This window comes from Dipteris shenzhenensis, chromosome 20 (genome assembly GCF_047967505.1).
Source record: "Dipteris shenzhenensis isolate YYH24624 ecotype China chromosome 20, Dip_SZ_1.0, whole genome shotgun sequence".
Taxonomy (NCBI): domain Eukaryota; kingdom Viridiplantae; phylum Streptophyta; class Polypodiopsida; order Gleicheniales; family Dipteridaceae; genus Dipteris; species Dipteris shenzhenensis.
The window spans coordinates 50,263,611-50,286,346 of NC_141615.1; the positions used below are offsets into that span (position 1 = coordinate 50,263,611).

At 41.6% G+C, this 22,736-nt stretch overlaps 2 protein-coding genes across 2 annotated transcripts; both read left to right on the forward strand.

Annotated features, from left to right (window-relative positions):
• Nucleotides 1-2,312: 2,312 nt before the first annotated feature.
• LOC147889799 (uncharacterized) lies at nt 2,313-19,556 on the forward strand. Its single transcript, XM_087391315.1, has 11 exons — nt 2,313-2,450; nt 2,623-2,726; nt 2,940-3,925; nt 4,067-4,166; nt 4,249-4,492; nt 4,577-4,651; nt 4,768-5,133; nt 5,777-5,862; nt 8,611-8,737; nt 17,190-17,273; nt 19,305-19,556. The coding sequence occupies exons 3-11, from the start codon at nt 3,025-3,027 to the stop codon at nt 19,554-19,556; spliced, it is 2,235 nt and encodes a 744-aa protein (XP_087247441.1). The 5' UTR covers nt 2,313-2,450; nt 2,623-2,726; nt 2,940-3,024.
• On the forward strand, nt 18,900-22,454 carry LOC147889800 (uncharacterized). The gene is made up of 6 exons (XM_087391641.1): nt 18,900-19,930; nt 20,144-21,129; nt 21,271-21,370; nt 21,453-21,696; nt 21,781-21,855; nt 21,973-22,454. The coding sequence occupies exons 2-6, from the start codon at nt 20,229-20,231 to the stop codon at nt 22,345-22,347; spliced, it is 1,695 nt and encodes a 564-aa protein (XP_087247767.1). The 5' UTR covers nt 18,900-19,930; nt 20,144-20,228; the 3' UTR covers nt 22,348-22,454.
• The last annotated feature ends 282 nt before the right edge of the window (nt 22,455-22,736 follow it).

Sequence of the window (22,736 nt, forward strand, 5' to 3'; positions counted from 1 at the left end):
AATAACAGCATGAGCTCCTTCCTGGCCTTCGTTGCCCCCTCTCCCTCATGTGCCTCGCGTCGCATGCCCCTTGAGGATCATCGTGCACTCATGGGATTTTCCAAGCCGTGGTGGAATGTGGTCCAGTTGTACCGGCTATGTAAAGCTTTGGGTATTCTTGAACCTTGGATATATCTGGCCTTCTGTCCAAGGAAGTACAGTAACAAGAGCTACCTTTTGACTTGGCTAGAAGCCTATGGTGCTTGATTGAACCTTTGGCACCATCTCAGCCCTCTTCTTGCACTAAGAGAGGTTCAATTTCTTAAGGGTTTTGCTTTTGTTGCTCTAGATGGCAAGCTGTATGTAGTGGGCAATAGGATTTGCACCAAAAGTGCCAAACATACTTGGATAGAACTTGAGCTGTAGGTAAGAAAGGAGATGTTTGTATTCAATTACACAACCCAAAAGTGAAAGTAGGCACTAGCATGTCAACACCCCAAGTAAATTTCATCTACGTAGTAGAGATGGGGAGATTCGAAGGTGAAGCATGTGTTGGTAAGCCATTGATAAGAGGACCTAAGTGCAATCATCGGATAAGGGCCAGGGTGTCGCTTGGCGAGGAGAGTTTGTTTGTGATAAAAACCATTGTGGTGATCCTGAAAGCACAGGAGACCACAAATAGGGCGATATTGCAGAAAGCACTAGTGTCAAAGGCGCTACTTTGCAAAATTTTGACGAAAAGTGGCAAAGGCAACAATTGCAATCCATCAAGTGGAATCTGACAAATCCACTTTTTGCCACTGGTCGTTGTGTTCTTATTAATTCAGAAAGGATCTTACGGAGTTGATGTTTGTTTTGTAGTTCTTGGATGAAGACATTGTATTCAAGGTAGAAGCTGCCAAAATGGAGGCTTGGTGGAATGCTTCCTCCTCAATGGATGCCCCTACAAAGTTAGGGACGTACACCTAAGAGGAACTTTACATCAACAATATGCATCTGATTTCATGGCAAAAAAGCTGTGGAGGATGTTGAAGATGCACTAGGAGACCTTCGAGTGTCTTGATGTGCAAGTATTTGGATACTATCTACATCTCAAAGTACCAATGCACTCTACAAGCTAGGACCAAACCTTGCCAATTATCCTTAGGTTAAATTATGCCCAACAAGGCCGGGCATTTCTTCTTTTTCATGATCGGAAACGACAAGTCTTATAATAACCATGGAAGAGAAAATGAAACTAGAGGAGTTGCTCAAGGAAAGGGGGGAGCTAGAAACAAAATCGCATGACTACATGATTACAGGCATTCATGAAAAAGAGGTTCTCTAAAAATGCCCAGTGAAAAGGAACTGTAACACAACTAGGATCCGGCAAGGGCCTCCATGAAGGTGGAATCTGGAAAGGAAGGTGAGCTAATTAAGCTGAGAGGCCCATTCACTTCAGAGCTTGCTAAATAACAACACTGCATCCATCATGTTTACCCTTGCCATGGCTAGACCCAAAGAAATTCCACATCATGTCTAGACCGGTCAGGAATTTGAACCTTGAGATGAAGTAGAATGCTAATTTAAATTGAGAGGCAGCACCATATGACCACAACCAATGTCGTTTTATATTTTTTGCATGGGGATTTTCCTTTTTCAGCCATTCCCAATGCAATAGAAAAGCATGCTGCACAAATAGGGTGTCATGTTCCCTATCATCTGAAATGTAGAAATGGTAAGCGCGTTGCACTGACCTGGACTCCTGTGAGTCAGCAAGCAGATTGGTATCAGGCGTAGAAGAATCAAGCAAATGACTATACGTGATATGCACAAGAATTGTTATCTACTTGTTGTACCAATGAGCACTTTGTATCTCATCCTGTTCTTGAAAAGAATAATTTTTTGCAAAATCTATGATTGACACAATAGTGTCACAGGGAAAATTGGCAAGGCACATCCTGAACTGCTTATCCTGCCAAACTGGCCGAAATAGTGAAGCACATATTTTGCGATGGATTGAACCACGTGACCTACAAGCTCCCTTGGCTGGGTGCTCTTATATGATAGTAGTACCATCTCTTTTTATCAGATCCTTCAACATTGACATTTTCAAATCTCCTCCATTTTAGAGCAACATGGTTGCCACTCACGGTCTCCCTTTGGACAAACCACTGGCTCCCACAGAGACCTTAGGCTACAAAACCTGCCCTCCCTTGCAACACATGATGAGGATCCACAGGTGGCCTTCAGACTGCGCATTCATTCGGGAAGCATGGGCATCAATCCCCATGGGGCAATGCTCTAAAAGGGGGTAATGGAAAAGACTCAGTTGATGTTCGCATGTTGGATCCCAAGAGGGAACCAAGGCCGATTGCGACACAAACCCAGCCACCGTCAAGAACGTGAGGCACGGGCGGATCTGAGAATCTCAATCCTAGATGACGGAAATCCGACAAGAAGACCCTCACGAACGGAGGAGTCTTTGAGTGGTATACAGGCTTCAAGCCAAATCCAAGGAGGCCGCGAAGCTTTAAAAGCAACGTTTATACGACCATTAGATCAAATTCAATCTAAGGGTCTAGAATTTACAAGTGGCTTTTCATAATGGTAGAGATACCTTAAACTTGCTCTAGGCTGGTACTCATTGCAACGTTTTGATAGTCGGGCGCAGTGTGTTCTCCGGAGTTGGGAAGGTGAAGAAACAGCAACGCGCTTGTGTCGAGAATCGGAGGATCGACATCTGTGTTGCACGATGGCACGCTTAGGCAAGTTGATCCCTTCCAGGCTCGGACGGAAATTAATCGACGTGTTTTAGCTTGTACGCATTATGACGGAGTGATTATCTTGTTGGCCGGTACCTACATCCTTTTATCTAAGGATTTGAGAGGCATTCCGGAAGCGGATGGACAGCAACACAACAAGAGTCACCAGAAGTCGGAATTCTTCTCACTTAGTACTGTTGTTCGGTTGCATTGCAGGGACGACCTCGATTCCAAGCTCATAAGGACACGTGCCGAATTGGGAGCTTTAATAGTTTTTGTTTGCACCGTCTTCCTTCACGTTATGGACGAGTTCGACTTCTTCGAGGTCAATGAAGGAAGCGAGGATGGATGTCTGGACCTCTTGGATCGGGAGGATGATGTTGAGAACGTTGATGCTTTCGGCCTATTGGATTTTGAGTTAGAGAAAGGTTTTTCTCTATGGGAGGAAGACGACGAAGATGAAAGAGTGGAGGGTTGGGAGGAGGCTGAGGTGGCTGAAGAGCTTTTCCTCATTAAGAGTCCCACTCAGGCAGTCTCTAGGGGATGTAGAGATAGGGAGAGCACAGTTCTCTCTCCACTCTATCTTGTTTCTAGACAATCTGACATTGTCAAGATACATAGGCCTGCGCAAGAAAGTGAAAGATCCGATGCAGATTCCAATAGCCCTAACAGAGCCCTATTTTCCCATGAGAGCGCTTATGCTACCTTTCTAGCCCAATGTAGCTACAGAATGCAGGGATTGCTTCTATTGGGAGCTTTGCGCTTAGATAGGCCTCGGTATGGAACGTGTGTTTCTGTGGGGCTCCACACGGTATTGTCTGCAGCACATCTACTTAAAGCAAACCTCAACGTCCAATTAGATTCATGGCGACTCTTAGATGCAGTTCCATGCTGGAACGAGGCTTTTTCTGACTCAGACTATACAAGGGCAAATCTAAGCAAGTTGTCAGAAATGCCAGGAAAGGAAGCTGATATGGAGATGGTAGATCCAATCACGGGGGTGCCCTATGGATCTATCCAAAAAGCATACAGTGACGTGCATTTTTGGCGGATAGACAATTCCAAGGTCTACTCAGCGAGGTTTAAAATAGGGAAAAAGCAGAAGTTTATTCACTCATTCGAAAATTTTATGTTACCAATCTCTTTGTCAAGTGTTCCTGCACAGAATGGGATATTTCCATGCGCAACAGTGTCATTTCCATGTAAGTGTTATGTTATTTTATATTTTGAGAGAGATAAAGTGTCATTTTCGTACACGTGTTCAGTTCTACCTGTTGTAATACGTCTACGCAGAGGAGTTATTGTACATCCACTTACCAGTTTTTAGAATTTGAAAATGGCAGGTGTATCAGATCTTATTAGAGTATTGAGTTCAGGAGATGAAGAAGAGGAGAAAAAACTTTATCAGTCTTATCTTTCAACCGTACACGGGGAGGCAACAAAGTATGAATAACTTTCTTTTATGTATGGTAATCAATTTTAGAGAAGTAAACGTTGCTTATGTTGTAACTTGTGTTTTGACTAGGTTGTTGAGAAGAGTCGCAAAGAAACATGGAGTACCTATATCAGATCTCAAGCAAAGGTTCCCAAGAGATTTTGCAGCAATCACAGAAACAGTGATAAAAGTGATCCGAAATATGTTATTGAATACATTTGGTGGATTCTCTACGGGTCAAATGTTGTGCAGTGCAGGACAGGTACTCAAATGGAATGAAACTACAGCAGCAACGACCTTATCGACTTTGCCTGGTTCATCTGGTGGTGTAGTGGTATGAACCTTTGAAAACCATGCGTTTAATATGATATTGTTCATGTTTTATATGCGTTGCTTTGAGCCTAATTGTTTTTTGTAGATTCCAACTGCTTTGAAGTATGGAGGTGTGTTTGTTGGTGTGCACGATGCTCCAGCACCTTTTCGACCTTCTAAGGTTAGCATTTCAACTAGCCTGTACACATCCATCAATATCATAATAGAATTAAATTAGTTTGATATTCTTAGAATGTGGTTATAATTAATGATAACCTATGTTGTTGTCTCTTGCAGGAGGGCTATGTACAGCCAGACCACAATATTTCTACCACTACAGATAATATATTGTTTGTCAAGAATTATTTCTGCAATGTAATCGAAGATATACCACCACCTTCCGCTGCATTTTGGGATGCTAAAGCTGAGCAAGATAGACTTGTAGCTTTCAAGAATTGGTTAGGAATGCATTTAGTGAGTATTGTTCAAGCGAAGAAAGAGATTACAGTAGACAATGAGTGGAGTCCTCATCAATTGGCTTGGCTGACTGCTGCTGCTGAGCATGTAAACACCAAGAGAGCTCTCCTTGTAGAAGAGAAGCAACATTTAGATGATGCTATTGACCAAATTAAAAACATTCTGCTCCCATCAACAAGCAGAGAGGCAATGTAATCTTTTAGCATTTTGGGATGCTAAAGCTGAGCAAGATAGACTTGTAGCTTTCAAGAATTGGTTAGGAATGCATTTAGTGAGTATTGTTCAAGCGAAGAAAGAGATTACAGTAGACAATGAGTGGAGTCCTCATCAATTGGCTTGGCTGACTGCTGCTGCTGAGCATGTAAACACCAAGAGAGCTCTCCTTGTAGAAGAGAAGCAACATTTAGATGATGCTATTGACCAAATTAAAAACATTCTGCTCCCATCAACAAGCAGAGAGGCAATGTAATCTTTTAGCATATAAATCCTCTGTTCATAAAACTTCTGAGAGAGTTGTAATCCATTGCCTATCTTCTGTTATGTTCTCATTCTTCCCTTGTATTTTGAGTTAGATTGATGTTGGGATCATGTTAGTTTGCATTTTGTCCAACTTTTTGAGTTTGCAACGTAACCAGCCTCTATTTTTTTCCTTTTTGGCTGCTGTGGGTAGCCCGAGCCATACACTACCTTGAATCGCCTACGACTACACTCAGAGGAAACTGAGCAAAACTGCACGAATACTTGCTGGAACTGATAATGCATATAGGGATGCTGATGGCTGCATGAGGCCTGACTGACATCTGTCATGATTGATGTTGTAACTGAGCAGGTTTGGGGCAGATCTGATGTACAACTGTGTATCTTGTTGCGTTATGAAGCTGGGAACAATGATGCACCGGAGGAAGCTGATACTCAGTAGATGGTTGAATGCTGCAGGCTGAAATCTGGAGTATGATAGACATGGGCCCTTAAATAGATGGCTGACACCTCGCCCCCCTCTCCCCCCCCCCCAGGTAAGGGGTCAGCCAGAATTGGCCATCTTTAGCTTGTCAGCCTGTCTTAGCAGGCCAATCTGCTAAAATTAGTCGGACTTTTTGGCTGCCTCTAGCCACTCTTTGTGCCCCGTTTCTGGGCCTTTTCCAGAGAATCTTTGGTGCTGATTTTGGCCTGTCCGTAGCATGTATTATGAGCCCATTTGTGGCCGCTTGAGGCTCCTATCTGGTGCCTTCCTGTTGCCCCAAAGGTGGTCTTTTTGGCTGCCTCTAGTGCCCCCTTTCTGGGCCTTTTTCAGAGCATCTTTGTTGCTGAATTTGGCCTGCTCATAGCATGTATTATGAGCCCATTTGTGAGCTGTTGATGCCCCTATCTGGTGCCTTCCTGTTGTCCCGATGGCATGCACTTAGATGCTGCATTTTTCTCCGATTGCATGCACTTAGATGCTGCATTTTTCCCGTCTGGAGGTCCTAGCTGATGGTGAATGAACCTCTTGAAATGTGGGCTGCTTTGAAATCGCTGGTAACCCATTTGTTTTGAATGGGATTCTTAATGGGTGGCTACAACGTATGCCTTGCTGGGATGTGCCTTGCCCCATCACTAGTTCATCAACGTAGTGTCTTTTTGTGATGTACTGTGTTCTTGAGTACTCGGATGGGTCTTCTCTTCTGTCTCTGTTTCTGAAGTACTGCTTTCGAGAACTTGTCATAAACGGTCATCTAGTGCCTTTCGTACGAATCCTTGAAGTACTTCAACTCTGACACCTCTTTACATCTCCTTTGTCTGCCAAATCCTTGCTTCCTTCTATAGATGGCACGAATTACGAAAGCTGTGCTTACAAACAAAACTGTGGGTTGACTTGAACAGAAATTTGGCCCTTTTTTGCCTTCACAATTTGGCTTTTGATGTTGGTGATGACTACTCTACTCCAATTGACCTTTCCTCCTTTTAAAGCCTTTATGAATTTTGTTACCAAAGACCTTGGCAGTATACTGTTGAGTCTTTTCATTTGCACGTTCTTTGTCAAATACTTAATTGTAGGTTGATCCAAGAGTGCAAGAGAAAGTACCCTTTGTCCGGAAAGAGGGCATTTGCATATCTTGTGCGATGTTTCTTGCATCTTGTTGTTGTCAACATCATCAACGCAATAAGACTTGTGTAACATTCTTCTCTGAAAGCATGATCAGCTTTTCCATTAACGAAGAATGAAGAATCATATCATCAAATGAGCTGATGGTCTGATTTGTAACCCTTTGCTGTAGAAGTATCCTCATCAAATGAGTTGATGGCCTGATTTGCTACGTCTTTGGTGAAGATACCCCATGGGAGGTTGCGTAATTCTTTGAGGTGTGTCTTTTCAAGCCACTGATTTGCACTCGGTGTCCACTTGGTTTGCTCGGGCTCGATCATTTTATTGCTACTCCATCTTCGACTTCTTGTGGGTTTTGCTGTCACTTTCTACTTGTGCTTTTGCTGGTCCATGCTGACGAAGAGATTTACCTGGGATGATGCGGTAGAATTCAAGGGATTGCTTTGAGACGGTGGAAGAATTTGGAAGGTGAGAAAGTGTAAAGGGGTTCTGAAGAAGGTAGCGGTGAGAGGCAAAACTTGTTGATCTCGGTGGTGTTGGCATAGACAGACAGGAGTTGATCATCGAAGGTTGCAAAAGTTTTGAGCAAACAGGGCTTGTTTACTTGCAAATGGGAAATTAGACAGGTTATATATATTTTGGTTTGCTTGGCATTGATTTGATGACCAGAATTTCCGATTTGAGAGTGGTACTCATTTTGCAAATCATGCTCTCATGGATGAGACAATGCCGCCATGCCATTCATGTGTTCTCTGTTATTGGATGTGGGCAGATCTGCTGAGATAAATTGTCGTGAAAGGCTTTTTTTGTTTGTCATGCCAAGCTTTTCTTCTCCTTTGGATTACCACTTGTGACCATTGAGCCCGTATCTTATCTCATCCAATGCCACTCATGGTAACCAATGCAGGAGTATCTCTTCATTATCCAGTCCATGCTCTACTATCATCCATGAGCCAGGCACGAATAATTCTGTTAGTGCAACTGCCGCAAGGCCATAAGTCAACTGGTAGAAGGTGTGGGATTTGTTGTCACCTCTAATGTCTGTTCTTTAAGCCCATAGGGCCATTTTTCAACTTTTGATCCCAATCATTTCCATTTTTATCGGCTGCTTTGATGAGGATAGACTTGATTACCTTGTTTGTGATGAAACCTCTCGGTGGCTCTTAAAGGGGAAGGAGAAAGATTGCATCACACGAGTAACGTTTAGCCAATGCTTTGAAAAGTAGATTCTGTTTCAACATGACTGTGTGCTTCTAGCTCCTTGATGCAACTTGAAAAGATATGCAGAAAACAATGTAAATCTGCTTATAGCCGTTGTTGGGAGACAGTAGGATTGCATAGGGAGTGTTTTGCTGCAAGACTGTGAGAAAAGTAGCTTGCAGGAGAAGGCGCTGTAAGAGAAGAGCTACTTTAGGGTAAGTTTTTGCAGAGAAAGAGGCTACAGGAGGAGATGCTGTTGAAGAAGCTTCTGCAGAGAAAGAGGCCGGAGCAAGAAGAAGCAACTGCCACTGAGTGGGGGTGCTGTTACGGGGGCTGCTGCTGCTGCTGCAGAGGTGGTGTTTCAGTGGCTGCTGCTGCAGAGGACGGCTACTGAAGCACTGGGTGGAGAATGGAGCTGCAGAGGTTTGCTACATGAATGGGTGGAGAAAAGAGCTGCAAGGAAAGGCCGTTGCTGCTGAGCTATGTGGGGAAAGAACTACTGCAGAAGTGTGTGAAGAAAAGAGCTGCAGGAAAGGCTGTTGCTGCAGAATTGTGTGGGGAAAGGACTGTTGTAGGAGCCTGGAGGGGAGTATGCATGTGTGCAAATGAGAGAGGCGGGGCAGATATAGGGTGGGCCATCTTCCAACGTTGGGAATTGTGCCATGTTGGGCTGGCCCCCTTGGAGTTTGGTGGGCTGCATCAGTTGTGACAATTGGTGGCAGGTGCCATGGTTCAAGCACGGCCCTCTAGATGTCCCCACAGGTTGCCATGTACCTTGTGCCACCTCATGGGCTGAGGTGGTAACCGCATGGCATGCCACATCAGCATGCTGAAATTGTGGACTAAGGCTATTGTAGCCACACCATATTTGTTGGACTAAAAGTACAGTCTGGGTGAAATATTACAGCGATTTTACTTCTATTTTCACCCTTGGGTTTCTGGTAGTTTGCTCTATTAGTCTACAGTTTGGTTGCCTTCTCACATAACCTATTAGACCTATTAGTTTGTTGTCTCATCTTGTCTCTCTTGGACTCTTTCATGTTCACAGGCCCACACCCAATGGTACTATAAACATTCTCTTTAATAATGATCGGTTAGTATGCAATCCATGCATTTGATTGATCTTTGGGTATTAGGGTGGGGTAGGGTCTTTCTTGTAAAGCGATATGTCTCAACTTGTGAGACACTAATGCACGTAACCCTTCAATGCTTGACCCTAGCCAACTAATACCTAACTGAACATTAGGAAGACATGAATTCTTTTGGCAAATATTCTAATTTAAAGAACTTCACAATTTAAAAATAGTGTTGCAATAAATGAATTTACTAGGCAAGTGGATATATGTTTTGTGAAGAGATGCATCCTACTTTGTCATTACACCTTAGATTAAGTGTAGATGTTTTGTGTTGAATGAGAAATTCCTTCATTAGATGCTCAAATAGTCAGCTTATTAAGTTTATTAAACAATCTCAATTGCATATCCAAACTTGAATATGATGTTTTCATAACCGAACAATGTCCCTTAAAGCTTTTTCCTCAATGCATTTACTGGCGTAGACTGTTACTATAGCAAAATACTTTTTGTGTGCTGAGTGGGCAATCCTTTTCAATGGACCCTTGAAACATAGTCTCTATTTTTGAAATTGTTCCCATTTAGTGGCATAGCCTATTGTTACAAAAGATTACTTGTTCTTTGTTGGGTAGATTATTCTTTTGATTGGACTTGTGAAATAGAGATGGCATTTTTGCATTCTATAAAACACAGTTTAATTAAAGTATATAATGAAGCAAAACAAATTTCAACCACTGCGTTGGTTTAGGACAGTCACAATTTCAATCATCGGGCTAGTTTAGGACACATTTAGGATACTCAACCACTGGGTTGGTTTAGGACACTTTTAGGACAGTCATAATTTCAACCATCGGGATGGTTTAGGACACTGTCGTAGTATGAACCATCGGGATGGTTTAGCCTGACTTAGCATGCTCCTCAAGAAAAAGTCAATGATGTCCATGATGCTGTAACATGGCTTATAGCCAACCTCTCCACCATAGGCACGCATTCAACATACAGTAAACAAAGCCTTAAGAATACTGTTGTACAGAGTGTTCCATGAAGTGAAAGTGGATATAGTGCAAAGGAGAAGCCAACACACGCTGGTGTGGATCCAAGGACACTATCTAGTCACATAGCTGAGAAAACATTACCCAAGTAAACTTTGAAGAAGCTCAACAATTCAATAGATTACAATCTCAAAGACTCCTTTACTCCAGATTACATCTCAAGGACTCCTTGTTGAGCTCCCTGATAGCAGGCTCGGTCCTCCTTGCTCCGTTCTAGAATGGAATTGGTTCCTGCAGAGGCCTAGCTCCTCCCTTCATGCCACTTCCTCTTTCCTTGATTTGAAAATATATATAGTCTCATTGCAGGGAAACAATATGTCCACTTGTCCTACAAAATGGAATTTGTATTTCAGACTGCTTCTTTTTAGTATATCCCAAACAATCACCGTGCTGGTTTTATTAATTTTTTTTTGTAAATCCCAAATGGTTAAAACCCATGCTTGTTTTTTGTATATCCCAACAACTACGGCAGTGGTTTCCTATAACGAATCCACACATCTTACAAATCCATTCATCTTGTAATAATAGAAGCAAACCACAACGCTGGTGGATGTTAATATCCTAGTGCAAACTAACCACTTCACTGAACGATAACTTATCTTGCACTAATCCAGTACTACTACCGTGCTATCCCTACACAACTGCCATGCTATCCTAAAATTTTTTGCATAGTGCTATACTAAAATAGTGCCCTTTAGATTATTTATCATTTTGTTAACCGTCAAATTTCATCCCATGCTTTTAGTATATCCCAACAACCACCACGCTCGTTTCCCATAACGAATCCACACATCCTACAAATCCATTCATCTTGTATAATAATAAAAGCAAACCACTGTGCTGGTCACAATTAATATCCTAGTGCAGCCAACCACCGTGCTGGTAATAACTAATCTTGCACTAATCTTGCACTACTACCGTGCTATCCTAAAATTTATTGCACAGTGCTAGTGCCCTTTAGACTGGTTATCGTTAACCGTCAGATTTCACCCACCGGGCTACTTAAAACATTTAAGTACTAACATGGAAGCATGTCGATATAAAATCAGGTATTACGAGCACCATGAGAATATCCACAAGTTCAAGAAATGTCTGCAAGATTTTAATTATTTTAAAACACGACGACATTTTGCTTTGTCGAGGAAATTCCAACTCCCAACTATCTTATCAGCCTCTCTATGGCAAGCATCTCCCAGCTCTTGAGGCCAATTTGATGCACAATGGCAGACCTCTTCACACACTCGGATTACACACTATTTGCTTGATTGCCGACTTATACGCCCATAGTAACTCCTCCTTCTGCTAGGGGTCCTCTTCATCCTAGTCTTTGCGCTCTATACATCTTTGGGCCTCTATCATGTCCTGCCAAAAGAAACCTACATCATGAGCTTGACAAGTACCTTAAAGGAGCATGAAAAACAATAGCCAGAGAAATTAATATTCATCGTCTGTGCCGACTCCAAGTAATACACCCACCACCGAAGCATATCCTCCTTGTAGCTATTTTCCTCCTCCTTCTTTGGGACTTTTTCTGCGAGTATGCCATCCAACATCATTTTCAGATAGAACAAAAGCATTCCAAAGTCTTTTGCATATGCTATAGATTTACAGTAGGTGGATCGGTGTACAGAGTTTGGATCGGTGTATAGAGTTTTGGGGATAGATTTTGTAATGGGATCTTAGTTGTGTCTGTACTACACTTAAATAGGGAGAGAGTTCATTGAGCCCAACCTTCTCATTCTTCAGTCTCATGTTAGTTGTCTAATCAAAATCTTTCGTCTCACATTAGTTCAGTAATCGAAATCTTTCAGTCTCACATTAGTCATCTAATCGAAATCTTTCAGTCTCACATTACTTGTCAAATCGAAATCTTTTGTCTCATTATTATCACCACGCTGGTGTGGATCCAAGGACACTATCTAGTCACATAGCTGAGAAAACATTGCTCAAGTAAACTTTGAAGAAGCTTAACAATTCAATAGATTACACATAGATTACATAGATTACAATCTCAAAGACTCCTTTACTCCAGATTACATCTCAAGGACTCCTTGTTGAGCTCCCTGATAGCAGGCTCGGTCCTCCTTGCTCCGTTCTAGAATGGAATTGGTTCCTGCAGAGGCCTAGCCCCTCCCTTCATGCCACTTCCTCTTTCCTTGATTTGAGCTTCCTGGTTGTAGGCTCGACTCTTCTTGCTCCTTTCCTGAATGGGGCTAGTTCCTCCCTTTAGGCTCCTTTTCCTCGCAGCCAAGCTCGGTCTTAGACTTCTTCAATTTGAGCTCCTTGTCTTTAAGATCTTTTGCCCAAATGGAAAATTGAGCTGCAGCATCTACTTTCTTGTCGTAGATAGATATAGCAGTAGGTAGGCACATTTTATCTATCGATGACCTTGGCAATGGCAAATGACATTCTCTACATAGCGATTTTGTATGCACAAACACTCCAACGCAAAAAGCGTGCACAGGGTGGTAGCACGTAGGCCATGGGCATTCTAATTCCCCAGTGGTACATCCGACATCCAATGCACATTACACTTTGCAAGGACATTAAAAAAACTTGTCTTAAGACCCTTTCAAAGTTTGGTGCTGATCTGACGGTGTGGTATATGGATGATGTCGATGTCCGTTGCGCTTGTTTCCTTCATATACATAGCATCCACATGAGAATATGAGTATTCTTGTTCCCTGGTGGCACATCTGGCATCCATTGCACCATACATAGCAATTTTGTATGCACAAACACTCCAATGCAAAAAGCGTGCACAGGGTGGTAGCACGCAGGCCATGGGCATTCTAATTCCCCGGTGGTACATCCGACATCCAATGCACATTACACTTTGCAAGGACATTAACAAAACTTGTCTTAAGACCCTTTCAAAGTTTGGTGCTGATCTGATGGTGTGGTATACGGATGATGTCAATGTCCGTTGCGCTTGTTTCCTTCATATACATAGTATCCACATGAGAATATGAGCATTCTTGTTCCCCGGTGGCACATCTGACATCCATTGCACCTTACACTTTGCAAGGACATTAAAGAAACTTGTTTTAAGACCCTTGCAAAGTTTGGTGCTGATCCGACGTCCGTTGTACATTTTTCCTTCATATCGCGTAGCATCCACGTGCGAATATGTGCATTCTAAGACCCTTGCAAAGTTTGGTGTTGATCTGATGGTGGGATACACGGATGCGGATGTCCATTGTGCATTTTTCCTTCACATACATAGCATCCACATGCAAATATGGGCATTCTTGCTCCCCGGTGTAACATCCGGCATCCGATGCACCTTACACTTTGCAAGAACATTAATACCCTTGCAAAATTTGGTGCTGATTCAATGGTGTGGTATACGGATGTTGGTGTCCGTTGCACTTGTTTCCTTCATATACACAGCATCCACATGCGAATATGAGCATTTGCATGGGCATTAATTTGAAACTTTTTAATGTCCTTGCAGAGTTTCATGTCCATCGGGAGACAATTTAGATGGATGGGCATTCAAAATTCTCAACTTTTGCACGTCTGTGTTACATAGGTGCAAAAAATTCCCATATGTGGACCATCACCGGAATGGTCGTGTTAGATGGAAATACAACTTTGCACGGGTATTTAATTGACTAGTTTTGGTCAAAGTTTCATGTCCATCATAGACCATTTGGGTCGATGGACATGCAATTCCCAATTTGTACCCATGCATGGTATATGAAGGAAACAAGCGCAACGGAGACCAAAATCCATATACCACACTATCTGATCAGCACCAAATTTTACAAGGGTATTAAAACCAGTTTCTTTAATGTCCTTGCAAAGTGTAAGGTGCATTAGATGCCGGATGTTACACCGGGGAACAAGAATGCCCATATTTGCATGTGGATGCTATGTATGTGAAGGAAAAATGCACAATGGACATCCGCATCTGTATATCCCACCGTCGGATCTGTTTCTACTGTGTTTATGATTCTATTTAATCAGTTTCTTCATTAGTATAGGAGGGATAGATAGAGGAAAGGAAAGAGAGAGAGAGAGAGAGAGAGAGAGAGAGAGAGAGAGAGAGATTATATTTCGAACTGCTATGTTTTCTTCCATTTGAGGGGATGATTGAGAGAGAGAGACAGAGATTGTATTTCAAACTACTAGGTTTTAGAGTTTTGGGAGGGAGAGAGAGAGAATGATATGATCTTGATAATGTTTTCTTTGTTTGTGGAGAAATAGAGCAAGAAGGGAGCATATCTTCAACGAAGTATTTCAAAATAATTTGATGTTTGTTTGTGTGAGGGGTACCTTAAAAGATAGACTGAGAGACAGAGACGTATTCTATGTTTTTAGAAATAATTTTTTGTTTGTTTGTTGAGAGAGGGAACGAGGGGAAGAGAGAGAGATAGAGAGAGAGAGAGAGAGAGAGAGTTGCAGAGAAAGAGAGGGACAGAGAAAAAGAGAGTAGAAGACATAAATTTTGAGGATCTATGGAAGTAGAAAGAGGTAGAAAGAGCTAATTTTAATCATTATGGTATAGGGGCGGAAACTATGGAAGTAGAAAATGATAGATATCAAAGTAGTTTACAGTCTGTTGTATTGAAGAATATTAAGGATGAGCATGGGAAATGGATTTCTCAATTCTACTAGAAATATTATTGGATCACAATGCAACCCACTAATCGTGGGTTCTACAAAGTGGGTCGGAAGGATGCAATGAACATCTCCAAACATTGGAAGGGAAGGATCTTAGATTTTGAAATTTGTCCCCACATTAACACAGTGACACATGTATATATTCTACATGTCTTTACCCATGCAAACATATACGTGCATCCGAATGCAGGACTTCCATATCGTAGGCCTAATTGTAAGTTTTTCAAAGTGTACTAGTACTTCATTTGCATTTTAGGGTATTTGCATTTATTTGGGGACTTTGACACAACTATTTTATGCCTTATATTTGTTTTAGAGATTTATATCCATCTACTTACAAAGAGTGGGAGCCTGCAGCATGTGTAACTGGGATGTTGCATGTCCTCCATGTTGAGATCAAGAGTCTTTAGTATGAAGGTTGCACATCATTAGAATTAAAAAAGAATGGGTTCTTCTTCTATGACTCAATGTTCATTGTGCCAGATGAAGAAGGACAGTATGGTAGATTAGAATCTCTTCTCTTGCCTTCTTTTGATAGTCCAGAATGGCCGCTTCCAAATATGGAGATAAGTAAATCATATAGAAATAGAATGTTTAATGATGTGAGAAATGCTATGAAGCCAACTACTGGTGCAAGAAATGCTAGGTTGAGCTGGTTTCTTCTATTTCCATGCTTTGTGGATTTCTTTGTAAGTTGTAGGCAATTAAGAAAAACAAAGATTACTTACGCTTGCAAGAGCTTAGAATTGGATTGGTTGTCTGAGCTATTTGACAATGGATGGAAAACAAGAACATGTCATGCTGAAGATTTGGTACAATGTTGATTGAACACTTTAGATTGACATTTCGGTGAGCACATCTTACAATTCTTGTTTGTATAAAAAATGATCAGGATAGTATATATATGCGGATCCCAAATTTTACAAGTATTTCCTTGGAAGGCAAAATCTCTGCATGACTTTCACATATAGAAGGTTTAGATAGAAGAACCTACAATGGGAAGCAATGGAGTTGGAAACAGCAAGCCCTCTCCAAGACTATTATTTTAGGCTTAATGATCGCAAAGTTAGATATAGGGATGAGACAAGTATCCTTTGTAAGAATTATTGCCCCCCATACTCTAGAGATAGAGAAATGATGGTAGGTATTTCATAATATCCAGTTGCTTGGATCCTTAGTGCTTCAACAATGCACTTAGCAGTGAGGCATTATTACATGTATGAACAGAAATCATAAATAATACAAAGTGTTGTTTCATTTATTGTTAAGATTCTATTTATTAAGTTTACACCTCTAGATTGATGGCTCTCTATGGTCTATGAATGATAAAGCGATAAATATTTGTAATTTTAAATCTGTGTGGATATTTGTATATCTGTATTGTGCAAGAGAGAGAGAGAGAGAGAGAGAGAGAGAGAGATTGCAATTAGAGTGTGCAAGAGAGGTTCCCACTTGATCCCCCCACATCCCAGTTAGGCCCTGCTCATGCTCCAGAGAAGATCAAATCCTGCTAAGACGCTACCCAGAGAGAGAGAGAGAGAGAGAGAGAGAGAGAGAGAGAGAGAGAGAGAAGTCTGGGAAACAAAGGGAGGGAAAGAGACAAAGGGAGGGGGAGGGGGAGGGAAAGATGGAGATGGAGATGGGGATAGAAAATGGGAGATGGAGAGAGGGGGAGGGACAAAGTTAAGATCCCATTTATTCATTTGCATCTCTAAGTTGAGAAAAAGAAAAATAAGAAATTTAATTAAGGTCTTCAAGAGACTATGAGACTTTTAAAAACCCAGATACGACTGATCCAAAGGGTGGAGCTGCTAACAAAATACAAAAAATGTATATGTAAAATCATGTGTCCAATATCCATGACATAGATAGCTAAGGGCAACAAGGCAATAAGATGTTCATCGAGAGAGAGAGAGAGAGAGAGAGAGAGAAGCACCCGATCAAGATGGCCATTCGGAGAAGGTCCCCAAGACAGAAACAATGTATCAATCTAGCAGTCATAGAGATGTTGCGAAAAAAAGTGATTCGCCTATCAACTAGTCCCTGGGTTGCTCAACCACATCGAACCAAGAAAGCAAATGGGGATCTATGATTTTGTATATGATCTCTGAATGCAGTAACAGTCCATGATGTATTTCCGACCTCTTGATGATTCACTTGACCAATTGGGTTCATCTAAGTTTTTCACATCGTTGGATTTAGCAGGCTGGATATTGGCAGATACCTCTAGATCCTCAAGATGCTGAGAAAACGACATTCAGAACACCAACCAGACTATACGAGTTCAAAGTAATGCCGTTTGGCCTATCAAATGCAACAAGTACTTTTCAAAGGATGGTGAACAATCTATTTGGTGACCTCATCTAGCAAAAGGTGCTGGTAGCTTATATAGATGATATATTGGTACACATAGAAACCTGGGAGCAACATCTCAGACTGCCACAGGAATTGCTGAGACGATTGCAAGTTAACAATATGAAATTGCAGTTAAAAAAGTGCAAGTGGGAAGCTAAGAAACTCGAGTTTCTTGGTTTCATTGTTTCCCCTACTGGCATCCAAATGGATCCAGAAAAGAAGAGAAATGCGTGTGTGCATCACATTGAGGCAAAAACGGTATTTAATTCTTGATTGACAATGCAAAGCCTCTCTGATGGACATATTACTTTGCACATGCCTCAACCTATGTGGTATTTACATGCCTGGAAAGTGGAGCACCCATCCAATAAGTACCCATCCGATAAGTACTTGTTGAAATAACACACCTAGGGCCATGTTTTTATATGGTTGTGCATGATACCAAGGCAAAAACGATGTTTAATTCTTAATTGACCATTCAAAGCATATGCGATGTGCACAATACTTTAAACGCACCTCAACCTAGATGGTATGGAATTGCATGCAAAGTTGTGCACCCATACAATAAATTCTTGTTCGAATAACACACCTAGGACTATATTTTTGTATGGTGGTGCATAACACTAGGGGAAAAATGGTGTATAATGCATGATTGACCATGCAAATCATATCCGATGGACACAATACTTTGCACACATCTCAACCTAGGTGGTATTTACATGCTTGCAAAGTGATGCACCCATCCGATAAGTACTTGTCGGAATAACATACTTAGGACCATGTTTTTATATGATTGTGCATGACATTAAGGCAAAAACGATGTTTAATTCTTGATCGACCATACAAAGCATATCTGATGGACACAATATTTTGCACACACCTTAAACTAGGTCATATTGAGCTGCATGCAATGTGGCCCACCCATCCGATAAGTACTTGTTCAGATAACACACTTAGGAGCGTGTTTTTTTAGGAATGTGCATCACATCAAGGAAAAAATTGTGTTTAACGCTTGATCGACAATGCAAAGCTTAACCGATAGACACAATACTTTGCATGCACCTCAACCTAGGTGGTATTGACTTAGGTGCAAAGTGGAGCCCCCATCCGATAAGTACTTGTTTAGATAACACACCTGAGAGTTTGTAAAGTTAGTAGTTTTAAAAGAGGTGTGATTCAATGGATAGCCAATTTTGAGTAACAATTGACATGAAAGTATTTGTGAGGTTAGTAGTTTAAAAAACTCGTATTTATTAAGAAAATTATTGAGTCTTATTATTATGAAATCATTTATGCTTAGTAGGATATCTATTAATCAAGATAACGATTCCTATAGAAAACTATTTGTGAGGCTCGGGGGGGTCACTATGTATGAAACCTATATATCGCGTGCGGTCAAGGTCTATTTATAAAACCCCTTATTTGTGAATTTTTCATTTATAAAATGCACCCTTTTCCTACTCAAGCTGTGGTGACCTCATCTAGCAAAAGGTGCTGGTAGCTTATATAGATGATATATTGGTACACATAGAAACCTGGGAGCAACATCTCAGACTGCCACAGGAATTGCTGAGACGATTGCAAGCTAACAATCTGAAATTGCAGTTTAAAAAGTGCAAGTGGGAAGCTAAGAAACTCGAGTTTCTTGGTTTCATTGTTTCCCCTACTGGCATCCAAATGGATCCAGAAAAGAAGAGAAATGCGTGTATGCATCTCCGGGCAATGTGCCTGTGTAGAGAGTTTGAATGATGAATGGAATGACAAGAGATCTGCTTCCTGTTTCTACTGTGTTTATGATTCTATTTCACAATCCGTTTAAATGTTGTTGTCTCTTTAGAGCGATAACTATGTATTTCTTGTTCCGCGTGATAAGACAATGCTGTGAATTCGATATGCTATACGAAGTATTTATCTCATTGTCTGCTTCCTGAATTTGGATAACAGTAACCGTACTTTTTCCTTAAGGCGCTTTGTTCAACCTTAACACTGGCCATCCTGCTGATTCGTGTGCCCTCCTGCCAACTCCGAGATTGCGCTAGCCGGGAACGAAGAATGGGCGCCCTTGAGGATGGACGCGGGGGTCGTGATGATCACCGAATTCGCCAACGGAGCGCTGAAGGGGGTAATGGAAAAGACTCAGTTGATGTTCGCATGTCGGATCCCAAGAGGGAACCAAGGCCGATTGCGACACAAACCCAGCCACCGTCAAGAACGTGAGGCACGGGCGGATCTGAGAATCTCAATCCTAGATGACGGAAATCCGACAAGAAGACCCTCACGAACGGAGGAGTCTTTGAGTGGGGAGTCTTTGACTGGTATACAGGCTTCAAGCCAAATCCAAGGAGGCCGCGAAGCTTTAAAAGCAACGTTTATATGACCATTAGATCAAATTCAATCTAAGGGTCTAGAATTTACAAGTGGCTTTTCATAATGGTAGAGATACCTTAAACTTGCTCTAGGCTGGTACTCATTGCAACGTTTTGATAGTCGGGCGCAGTGTGTTCTCCGGAGTTGGGAAGGTGAAGAAACAGCAACGCGCTTGTGTCGAGAATCGGAGGATCGACATCTGTGTTGCACGATGGCACGCTTAGGCAAGTTGATCCCTTCGAGGCTCGGACGGAAATTAATCGACGTGTTTTGGCTTGTACGCATTATGATGGAGTGATTATCTTGTTGGCCGGTACCTACATCCTTTTATCTAAGGATTTGAGAGGCATTCCGGAAGCGCATGGACAGCAACACAACAAGAGTCACCAGAAGTCGGAATTCTTCTCACTTAGTACTGTTGTTCGGTTGCATTGCAGGGACGACCTCGATTCCAAGCTCATAAGGACACGTGCCGAATTGGGAGCTTTAATAGTTTTTGTTTGCACCGTCTTCCTTCACGTTATGGACGAGTTCGACTTCTTCGAGGTCAATGAAGGAAGCGAGGATGGATGTTTGGACCTCTTGGACCGGGAGGATGATGTTGAGAACGTTGATGCTTTCGGCCTATTGGATTTTGAATTAGAGAAAGGTTTTTCTCTATGGGAGGAAGACGACGAAGATGAAAGAGTGGAGGGTTGGGAGGAGGCTGAGGTGGCTGAAGAGCTTTTCCTCATTAAGAGTCCCACTCAGGCAGTCTCTAGGGGATGTAGAGATAGGGAGAGCACAGTTCTCTCTCCACTCTATCTTGTTTCTAGACAATCTGACATTGTCAAGATACATAGGCCTGCGCAAGAAAGTGAAAGATCCGATGCAGATTCCAATAGCCCTAACAGAGCCCTATTTTCCCATGAGAGCGCTTATGCTACCTTTCTAGCCCAATGTAGCTACAGAATGCAGGGATTGCTTCTATTGGGAGCTTTGCGCTTAGATAGGCCTCAGTATGGAACGTGTGTTTCTGTGGGGCTCCACACGGTATTGTCTGCAGCACATCTACTTAAAGCAAACCTCAACGTCCAATTAGATTCATGGCGACTCTTAGATGCAGTTCCATGCTGGAACGAGGCTTTTTCTGACTCAGACTATACAAGGGCAAATCTAAGCAAGTTGTCAGAAATGCCAGGAAAGGAAGCTGATATGGAGATGGTAGATCCAATCACGGGGGTGCCCTATGGATCTATCCAAAAAGCATACAGTGACGCGCATTTTTGGCGGATAGACAATTCCAAGGTCTACTCAGCGAGGTTTAAAATAGGGAAAAAGCAGAAGTTTATTCACTCATTCGAAAATTTTATGTTACCAATCTCTTTGTCAAGTGTTCCTGCACAGAATGGGATATTTCCATGCGCAACAGTGTCATTTCCATGTAAGTGTTATGTTATTTTATATTTTGAGAGAGATAAAGTGTCATTTTCGTACACGTGTTCAGTTCTACCTGTTGTAATACGTCTATGCAGAGGAGTTATTGTACATCCACTTACCAGTTTTTAGAATTTGAAAATGGCAGGTGTATCAGATCTTATTAGAGTATTGAGTTCAGGAGATGAAGAAGAGGAGAAAAAACTTTATCAGTCTTATCTTTCAACCGTACACGGGGAGGCAACAAAGTATGAATAACTTTCTTTTATGTATGGTAATCAATTTTAGAGAAGTAAACGTTGCTTATGTTGTAACTTGTGTTTTGACTAGGTTGTTGAGAAGAGTCGCAAAGAAACATGGAGTACCTATATCAGATCTCAAGCAAAGGTTCCCAAGAGATTTTGCAGCAATCACAGAAACAGTGATAAAAGAGATGCGAAATATGTTATTGAATACATTTGGTGGATTCTCTACGGGTCAAATGCTGTGCAGTGCAGGACAGGTACTCAAATGGAATGAAACTACAGCAGCAACGACCTTATCGACTTTGCCTGGTTCATCTGGTGGTGTAGTGGTATGAACCTTTGAAAACCATGCGTTTAATATGATATTGTTCATGTTTTATATGCATTGCTTTGAGCCTAATTGTTTTTTGTAGATTCCAACTGCTTTGAAGTATGGAGGTGTGTTTGTTGGTGTGCACGATGCTCCAGCACCTTTTCGACCTTCTAAGGTTAGCATTTCAAACTAGCCTGTACACATCCATCAATATCATAATAGAATTAAATTAGTTTGATATTCTTAGAATGTGGTTATAATTAATGATAACCTATGTTGTTGTCTCTTGCAGGAGGGCTATGTACAGCCAGACCACAATATTTCTACCACTACAGATAATATATTGTTTGTCAAGAATTATTTCTGCAATGTAATCGAAGATATACCACCACCTTCCGCTGCATTTTGGGATGCTAAAGCTGAGCAAGATAGACTTGTAGCTTTCAAGAATTGGTTAGGAATGCATTTAGTGAGTATTGTTCAAGCGAAGAAAGAGATTACAGTAGACAATGAGTGGAGTCCTCATCAATTGGCTTGGCTGACTGCTGCTGCTGAGCATGTAAACACCAAGAGAGCTCTCCTTGTAGAAGAGAAGCAACATTTAGATGATGCTATTGACCAAATTAAAAACATTCTGCTCCCGTCAACGAGCAGAGAGGCAATGTAATCTTTTAGCATATAAATCCTCTGTTCATAAAACTTCTGAGAGAGTTGTAATCCATTGCCTATCTATAGTTCATTGTAATATACCATCTTCTCATTCTGTTATGTTCTCATTCTTCCCTTGTATTTTGAGTTAGATTGATGTTGGGATCATGTTAGTTTGCATTTTGTCCAACTTTTTGAGTTTGCAACGTAACCAGCCTCTATTTTTTTCCTTTTTTGCTGCTGTGGGTAGCCCGAGCCATACACTACCTTGAATCGCCTACGACTACACTCAGAGAAAACTGAGCAAAACTGCACGAATACTTGCTGGAACTGATAATGCATATAGGGATGCTGATGGCTGCATGAGGCCTGACTGACATCTGTCATGATTGATGTTGTAACTGAGCA

Bases quoted from the DNA above. Each gene is read 5' to 3' on its own strand.
- LOC147889800 (XM_087391641.1), top strand. From the start codon at position 20,229: ATGGACGAGTTCGACTTCTTCGAGGTCAATGAAGGAAGCGAGGATGGA. The intron at 21,697-21,780 runs GTATGAACCTTT...TGTTTTTTGTAG, and splicing joins GTTCATCTGGTGGTGTAGTG to ATTCCAACTGCTTTGAAGTA. The intron at 21,856-21,972 runs GTTAGCATTTCA...TGTCTCTTGCAG, and splicing joins CACCTTTTCGACCTTCTAAG to GAGGGCTATGTACAGCCAGA.
- LOC147889799 (XM_087391315.1), top strand. From the start codon at position 3,025: ATGGACGAGTTCGACTTCTTCGAGGTCAATGAAGGAAGCGAGGATGGA. The intron at 4,652-4,767 runs GTTAGCATTTCA...TGTCTCTTGCAG, and splicing joins CACCTTTTCGACCTTCTAAG to GAGGGCTATGTACAGCCAGA. The intron at 17,274-19,304 runs GTAATGCCGTTT...TTTTTCCTTAAG, and splicing joins CCAGACTATACGAGTTCAAA to GCGCTTTGTTCAACCTTAAC.